At 46.0% G+C, this 9,562-nt stretch overlaps 1 protein-coding gene across 1 annotated transcript in view; it reads right to left on the bottom strand.

The window, feature by feature from the left end:
• LOC133450780 (voltage-dependent N-type calcium channel subunit alpha-1B-like) overlaps positions 1–9,562 on the bottom strand; it is a 245,093-nt gene that overhangs the window by 149,353 nt on the left and 86,178 nt on the right. Inside the window, 1 exon segment of the mRNA XM_061729657.1 lies at positions 6,744–6,847. Coding sequence (XP_061585641.1) covers positions 6,744–6,847 — 104 coding nt within the window.

Below are 9,562 nucleotides of genomic sequence, written 5' to 3'. Positions count from 1 at the left end.
TCTACTGGCCTCACACATAGCCCCCACAACACAGTCATAGAGAGCACATAAGTCCTTGCAGTGAGAAGTTACAGTACAATTCACATCAAAACATAAAATTGCATCATAGGGCAAATATACATTGTTAAACAGTTCATTAGTTCTCACATAGTAAGTCCGAACATCATCATTTGAGAGTTTGGACCAATCTAAATTAGCCCTACAGGCACTATTCACCTCTTGAGACATCTCTGGAAGGCTGTCCACATCCAGCACCATCGTGACAGGAACATGGATACCTCATAGACAACCTCCATTGACTGAAGGCTAGCATGAGTGTCAGCAGTGCTGATACAATGATCAAGCCAAGATGTTGTACTCCAGGCTTCACTAATATAAGTGAAGCTCTAAGCTGGTAACAACATTTGACTACATAATATTAGATTGTTTTCCTTATGTAGCATATGCTTAGAAAACAGAGAGTGTTTATCAGAGAGGTCTGCATTCATATCATCAACCACATATACAGTAGCATTTTTATTATCTGAAATAAAAGAGTTTATCAGGGCTAATCTATTCAAATATTTATCCTTATTCTGATGGCATTCATAAGGCATTCATAAGGCTCCAGCCTGCATGTTTGCTGGAGCCTCGGGAGCTGCGTTCTGGCCTGTGTTCCCGGCCCCCCCCCCCCCATCCCCGGTCATCCCGTTGCTGCTTCCACCTGCCTACGTGGATGTCTGCTGTTGCTGCTTCCGCCTGCCTGCACCCCCCCCGGTCATCCCGCTGCTGCTTCCACATGACTGTTGTGTGCTGCTGACGCACGCACGCACGCACGCACGCACGCACGCACGCACGCACGCACGCACGCACGCACGCACGCACGCACGCACGCACGCACGCACGCACGCACGCACACACACACACTCACACACTGTTTTACATAGATATAGACACAGCGGTCTAGAACATCATTTCTGAGCTCTAGAACAGAGAATTGACTCTAGTCGAGTTGACAACAACACCAGCACATTAAAATAGGCAGGTGGTCAAGGCTACACAACATTCTGATAAAGACATTATTTATGAAGGTTCCACTGACTCACAAATAGAGCTGGGTATCATCACTGACCTCCCGATACGATTCCGATACACTAGGTCCCAAGACGATACGATTTCCGATACGATATCGATATTCTAATTACAATAATGGAATAACGTGATCCTTCCATCTCTATATCCAGCCAGAGAAGCCTCACCCTAACTGGTGGAAAGAAGCGGCCTGCTCACTCCTAAGGTTAAAGAGGAGACTTGAGCTCAGTGGAGGTGAGAGGCCGGATTGTGGCAAGATTTATGAAAAAAATCCGTATACATTTTAAGTTTTCTAGTAATAATGTCAGATGAAGCGTTCCAAACCCAAAAGAATGAGCCCTCTAGTGTATCTCTCCTTTGCCTTGAACAGGCTGTGTGCTGCAAGATGTGCTGCAATTCGGTCCCGAATTTCCCGCGCTGGGCTGCGGATGTGACGTCACATGACGCTGCATGCGCGTTCTCCCCGTTCTCCCGTGCCGGCTTCACTGTTGGCTGCAGTACCCCCAATGGCCGTCGTGGTGAAGGGTGGCGCTAGAGAGTCTCATTTCTTAAAAGGAGCCTCAAGCTCCTTTAAATCGATACTTGGATTTATGTATCGATAATCGTTCCTACACATGTATATCAATAAAATATCGATATATCAATATTTTTAACCCACCCCTACTCACAAATGGTAGTTGACTCTTCCATAAAACTTTGTACATGCTTAGTCTTCTTTTAAAGTTTAGCGCTCATCTCCTTCATGGCAGCAAATTTGCCGAGTCGGCAAATTGGCTGTAACTGTTAAGGCTGATTTATGGTTCCGCGTTACACCAACGCAGAGCCTACGCCGTAGGGTACGGCGAAGCCTACGGCGTAGGATACGCGGCGATGCGCACGTACATTGCGCGTCGCGTACCCTACGCCGTAGGCTTCGCCGTACCCTACGGCGTAGGCTCTGCGTCGATTTAACGCGGAACCATAAATCAGGCTTTACAGCCAATCAGTGTTGGCTCACAGCCCTGATGCGTTTATGACAGTTGTAAAGTAAGAATTAGCCTACACTGGCCGCACAATGCACATTTTATCGCAATTATAGCCTACAATTTACGATTATATATGAACGTATCACACAAAACGGGGCCCTATCATTGGGCCCTATGAGCTTGTGGGCCCCCGGAGCGCCCGCCCCCTACCCCCCCTCTGGCTCCGCTACAGTGTAGAAACATTAAGTATCATAAACACTTTGTTGTTTACCCTACACTCCACAGCAATGCACCAGTCAGTGTCAAGTCTGATAACATTTATCACAGAGTCCAGTTTTTTTTATAGCCACGCCTCCCAGAATCCTACCCCTCACTATACCCAAAGTGAGGTCAGTTGTGGACTCACCAGCCCCATGAAAATTGTCATTAAAACAGTTCAACTATCCCAAGTCCTGCTTGGATAAAAAAAGTTTCTTGTAGACATAGAATGTCACAACTTGTAGCAAATGTTCTACATGTGAGCGCCTGACAGCGTCTCCTGCACTGTTCCCAAGGCGCAGGCCCCGACAGTTATAGAATCCAACACGCATATTGAATTAGGAGGACAGTCCGGTCCGCCGACCGCCGAACAAACACTCCCTCTGGTCAAAGCTCTGGGGCGTACATTTCCCCGACATCTTTACATTCCGCATAAGTTTTATCCAAGCATAAGTTTATCTTTTAGATAAACAGAAAGTTTCACAGCATCCAACTCCGGTGAGAATTTGGACGCAAACACAGTCACAAGTTTAGTCTGCACAGTTTTGATGTTACTCACTGCACTGGTGCCGACAACGAGTAAAGCTCTCCTGCTCCGTCCCGTGGTGTATCCATCGGTTCGCGGTTCCCTGTGAGTGGCAATCCCCGACCCTTGCTGGGGCCGGCCTTTTTTCACCACCAAACTGTATGGGGGTCTCACTGAGGCACTCACTGCCCGGCCTTGACCGTGAGATGCGGGTGTTCTCCCCAACGTGATCAGACCCGTGGTCCGCTGTGTACTCGAACCAGCCACCTCTGCCGCCGCTGGTTTCAAGCCGCGACCGGCTTCCTCGTTCAGCGTTTGCTGGTTCTCGAGCTCCCGCCCCGGGGCATTCAAGCCAGCGGCTCTACTTCCCGGTGATCGCTCCAGTGCAGCCACCCGTTCATGGATCTCCAAAGCGTCGGCTCTGACCTGATCACATACATCAGTCTGGAGCTGGGTAGCCCGTTTTAGGACGCTGACCTCCGCATACAGCTGGTCCATTCTCCGTAGCAGAGAAGTAACGTCTATGCTGTCAAACGTCACTGGCGGCAGGTCCTCCAGGTAATGGGAGACGAATCTAGGGATATTTTCCCCACATTCATTCAGCAATTTAAGGCATAATTTGATGTTGTTTGTGTCTTTATGCTGACCTTTATGCGATATGTTCCGAGTAGTTGCGGGGCACATATCAAACAGAACTTTCTTGGAGGCTTCTATCCCATCCGAGTGAAACGTTTTTGTTGCCAAAAACACGATTTCATCTTGACTCATTGTCTTAATTTTGACAGAGAGAAAGTTTAGTAACTCATCCCCCACGATGAATTTACCATAATCAGTTCTGTAGTGACAGTGGTCAAAGACAGATATTCTGTCCAACAGTTCAGACTGAGGTGGTATTGGAACACATCAGATATGGATTTGATTTAAGACCATATATGAAAGTGACTGAGGTATGATGTGGAAAAAAATCTGATTTTGTGTTATTTGAGCTGTTAAATCATCCAAAAGACGACGAGGTGCAGACCAATAGTATAATTTTTCAGTTGCAGGTCTGAAGGAAAGTGACATGTCACAGTTAAGCCTTGGATATACTTGCTGTTGGTGCTTGCGTTCGTGTCCGTTCTCGTGCACCACCAACTGCAAAGGTGCTCACGTAGTACGTGAGGAGAGCGCTTCATACCGGCGGTGACCGATAGGGGGCAGTAAGCAGAGCAACAGTTGGAAAAGTGATTAAATATTTAGCAGTAGAGGTAGTAGGAGCGGTAGTAGCAGTAGCAGATTTATTTTTTTATTTTTTTTTTTATTAACATAAATTTTTTTTTTATTAACATAAATAGTACAAACAACAACAGAAGACGACATCAGTTTGTGTGTGTGTGTGTGTGTGTGTGTGTGTGTGTGTGTGTGTGTGTGTGTGTGTGTGTGTGTGTGTGTGTGTGTGTGTGTAGATAAGGTGATGAAAGTAGATACATAAATTGACAATATTAATTCGAAAGTAAATAGGTTAAACAAATAAATAATTATCATATAGAGTGGTGTAGCATTATACAATGTAGAATAATAATATAGTAATATCCTAATATAATATAAATATTATAAAATATTATAACATATAACCAAATTATATCACCATACTATTATATATAACGATATAATAATACTATCGTTAAATAGCAGTAGCAGATTATAACAACAAACAAGTTTACATGACACCATTGGATGATGTAGGAGATTATAACATTGCTTTGGTTGCAATCTCATATAATAGAGGCTATCCATCGATGTCACTTCCCCACTTGGTGGTAAAACATCAGCAAAAACAGCTGCAACTAGTGGAGAAGACGGGATAACAGCCGATTATCAGCTTAAATTAAAGGCAGTTGGACTTGAAAGTGACCCGTACAGTTACCCCAAGAACCAGTGGTCCATGGACATTAATATTTGGTACAGTTACCAAGAACCAGTGGTCCATGGACATTAATATTTGGTACAGTTACCAAGAACCAGTGGTCCATGGACATTAATATTTGGTACAGTTACCAAGAACCAGTGGTCCATGGACATTAATATTTGGTACAGTTACCAAGAACCAGTGGTCCATGGACATTAATATTTGGTACAGTTACCAAGAACCAGTGGTCCATGGACATTAATATTTGGTACAGTTACCAAGAACCAGTGATCCATGGACATTAATATTTGGACACCAATCCAGTTTCCTGATATTTATATGGACTTAATTTCTACGCCGGGGAAATACACGAAGCAAAGCTTGAAGGCTTACAAAAGTCTTGACGCTTGGTCCGACTTCAAGGCAGGATTTGTTGTAGAAATTAAAGTGATGAGGACACCGAACTTTATGATTTGACCGTTTAACGTTAGCTACCCAAAAATCCAACATTACCTGATACAAAATGGGAACCACAAATCCACGTTTCGGTGTCTGGAATCCGGTTGTTTTTGTGAATTACAGCAATCCATTTGTCTCTCTTAAGCTTATTTTTTGGCACTCTGTAAAATCTATGAGTAAAGTCGATCGCACAACAGCTCTTTCCCATTTTAGATGTTTTCCAGTTCGTCAAACTGAAAGTTTACGCTGCCACTCAGTTTTTGTGCCACTCAGTCTTTCTGAGATTCAGTCTTTCTGACACTCACTTTCTGTCATCCGCATTCCCTCTATAGATCAAGTGAATCATTACTGTGCTGTAAGATCATATAAGCTGGTGTAAGTAGATCCCAGCCTTTTCTCATGGTGCTCCTGCCACTGGTGAAGAGACACAAATCACAGCCAGTGTCTCGTGTTGCTTCATACATGAGGGATGAATATTGCAGAGTGACACTGGAAGGCTCTGAGCAGCGCGAGAGACCTAAATAATAGGGTGAACTTATGTTTTAGTAAAACCGTATGAATGTTTTATTGGAGCTGCCGCAGATGTGGGATTCACCTAAAGTAGGAAAGGCAAGTGATTTGGAACTCGTATAAAGAGGGATGTTGGAGTGCAAGTTACAGTATCCTGTCACTCAACAGTGATCGCCACATATTTCTGATGTGTGTTCTGGATTTCTAATGTTGTTCTGAGCTGTGACGTTAAGCACTGGGAAATATGCCAACAGGCTTCTGTTTCTCAGCATGATGGATAAAAGCAGCTGCATGAGGACGGACCTCGGAGGCTCGGAGGCGTTCTTGAAGTGCAGCTTCACACTGCAAAAACTCAAAATCTTACCAGGAATATTGGTCTTATTTCTAGCTAAAATGTCTCATTTTTAGTCAAGAAATCTCATTACACTTAAAACAAGTCAGTTATTTGACAATTTTCACCTGTTTCAAGTACATTTTCACTTGAAATAAGTAGAAAAATCTGCCAGTGGGCCAAGATTTATCTTCTCATTACAAGCAAAAAAATCTTGTTCCACTGGCAGATTTTTCTACTTATTTCAAGTGAAAATCTACTTGAAACAAGTGAAAATTGTTGTTTTTTCCAGTGATGAGTCTTGTTTTTTAATGGTAATGAGATTTTTTGACTAAAAATGAGACATTTTAACTAGAAATAAGACAAATATTCTAGTTTTTGCAGAGCATATACAAGCTTTCAGAGCTTCTTGATCTGACCTGGTGTTTATGTATAAATCACAGTCCAGTTGTACAGAATGGTATCATACTACCACAGATTCTGCATTTTTGTTTCGGCTGTCTTTCTAATTATCAGTTACGCAGCATTTGGGAAGATTTGGTTCCACTGTTCTGCACATACAAGCTCACAGACGCTAAAAATAACAACAAAATAACTCTGCAGAGATTCTGTCACTTACATAATTTTATTTTCCTCCCAGCCAAGACTTATTGTGGTTTGTTGGAGAGTGGGTTGAAGCTGACTTTAAAATGTGCAGATAGTGTAGTGAAAAGCCGGGCTCAGGCTGGCACTCACCCCGACAGCACGCCCAGCACCAGGTTCAGCATGAAGAAGGACCCGATGATGATGAGGGGGATGAAGTACAGCCAGTTCCACGTGTTCCCTGAAGCATCATTCGCCTGAAATCAAACACACACCGACAAGGGAAATCACAATCATTTACAGATGTTGTTGGTGCACTTCGTAGCCGGTTTCTGCCCAACACAACACCTTAGCTGACGTCCAGGTGAAAGCATGGAGACACAAGAAAGATCTCAGAATCCACCTGTTACGTTTCCTCTTAAGCCAGGCAGACACTGTGCGATTATCGGCTCGTTTTGAGACGATTTTCCAGTCGTGCGACAATTTTTTGGATCGGGCCGGATTTCGACCCAATCGTTGGTCGTGCCTCATGCAGTAAACGTGGGGTAACGAGGAGAGATTAACACCTCACGACGAGAGATTAACACCTCACGACGAGAGATTAACACCTCACGACGAGAGATTAACACCTCACGACGAGATTAACACCTCACTACGAGAGAGTAACACCTCACGACGAGAGATTAACACCTCACGACGAGAGATTAACACCTCACGACGAGAGATTAACACCTCACGACGGGAGATTAACACCTCACGACGAGAGATTAACACCTCACTACGAGAGATTAACACCTCACGACGAGAGATTAACACCTCACGACGAGAGATTAACACCTCATGACGAGAGATTAACGCCTCACGACGAGAGAGTAACACCTCACGACGAGAGAGTAACACCTCACGACGAGAGATTAACACCTCACGACGAGAGATTAACACCTCACGACCAGAGATTAACACCTCAAGACGAGAGATTAACGCCTCACGACGAGAGATTAAGTGAGTGAGCGCCGCGTGAGTGGCAGCTCGTTACAGCAGCTCCTGCTCACCTTTGAGCTTTTTCTCCTTTTTTTCTCCTTTAATTTTGTAATCTTGTTATTTTTTGTAAGTGTGTATATATTATTTATTACTCTGCACCATGGAGACCAAAACAGCCGTCTTGATCTCAACTTTTTTATTACTTTTTTCGCCGTTTACGTCCGTGTCTGGGGGTCCCGCAAGCAGCCCTATTGTTTACAGCAGGGATCAGCTGCTGGCGCTCCGCAACACCGCGCTGCTGCCGCCACGGGAGAGACCCGACGTCCCCCCCGAGATCAAGAGGAGGAGACGGGGATGCCGTGCCGGAGCTCAGCGCCGCATCAGGAGGAGGAAATACAGACCTGTTCTCCCGTCTGTTTTAATGGGGAATGTAAGATCTCTCCCTAACAAGATGGATGAGCTGGCGGCGCTGAGCCGGCATCAGCGGGAGTACAGGGAATGCAGCGTGATGGTTTACTCAGAAACCTGGCTCACTGCGGCGATCCAAGACACGGTGGTGGAGCTGGACGGATTTAAGTTGGTGCGGGCGGATCGGACGAGAGAAAGTGGAAAGAGGAAAGGAGGGGGCCTGGCGGTGTTTGTGAATGAGAGATGGTGCAAACCCGGGCACATCACTGTGAAAGAACAACAGTGCAGCAAGGACATTGAGCTGCTGGCTGTTAGTATGAGGCCGTATTATCTGCCGCGGGAATTTACGCACGTTATACTGATGGCTGCATATATTCCCCCTTCTGCTAATAGTGATGCAGCATGTGATGCCCTGAACTCAGTCACCAGCAGGCTGCAGACACAGCACCCGCAGGCTCTCTTTCTGATCTCTGGAGACTTTAATCACGTTTCTTTGTCCTCCACTCTGCCAACTTTCACCCAGTATGTAACATGCTGCACCCGGGACAATAAAATACTGGACCTTTTTTATTCCAACACCAAGGAGGCATACACCTCATCACCTTTCCCCCCGCTGGGCAGATCCGACCACAACCTGGTTCATCTCCTGCCTGTGTACAGACCCCTGGTGCACAGGGAACCAGCTGTCTCCCGCACAGTGACGAGATGGTCCAGCGAAGCTGAAGAAGCTTTGCAGGACTGCTTTAACACTACTGTGTGGGAGGAACTCTGTGACTCTCATGGGGATGACATTGATGGTCTCACTGACTGTATCACAGACTACATCAACTTCTGTGTGGAAAACACCGTACCCACAAGGACAATAAGGTGTTTTTCAAACAACAAACCCTGGATTAATCCTGGCATAAAGGCTCTCCTGAAGGAGAAGAAGAGGGCCTTTAGATCAGGAAATAAAGAGGAGCTGAAGACTGCTCAGAAGGAACTAAGGAGGAGGATCAGGGAGGGGAAGAACTGCTACAGAAGAAAGATGGAGGAACAACTGCAGCAGAACAACATCAGAGGAGTCTGGAAAGGCCTAAAAACCATCTCGGGCCACAAGAAGAAACCAGACTCCCAGGCTGTGGGGGATCAACAGTGGGTGAACGATCTAAATTTGTTTTTCAATAGATTTGATCAGTCTTCTCCCCCTCCCCCAACCCAGCTCACACTGCTGCAACCCCCTTCATCTGCTTCTACAGGACACCCCCCCTGCCCCTCCTCCTCCTCCTTCAGCTCAACAACAGCCCCCCCACTGTCATCGACACCTTCACCTTCACCTCCAGCTCCCCCCCCACCCCCACCTCCACTCCCAAAACAACAAAGCTCATCCCACAGCCGACCCCCCGCTGTTCCTGCTCTCTGCTCTACCCCCCCACCCCCCTCCACTGTTCCTGCCCTCTGCTCTACCCCCCCACCCCCCTCCACTACCTCTGATACACACCCCCCCTGCTCCAGCTTGTCCCTCACAACCCTCCAGGTGAGAAATCAACTCAGGAAGATGAACGCGAGGAAGGCGGCAGGTCCGGATCGCATCAGCTCCAGGC

Source organism: Cololabis saira, chromosome 9 (genome assembly GCF_033807715.1).
Source record: "Cololabis saira isolate AMF1-May2022 chromosome 9, fColSai1.1, whole genome shotgun sequence".
NCBI lineage: Eukaryota > Metazoa > Chordata > Actinopteri > Beloniformes > Belonidae > Cololabis > Cololabis saira.
This window is presented reverse-complemented; position numbering and strand designations above follow the sequence as displayed.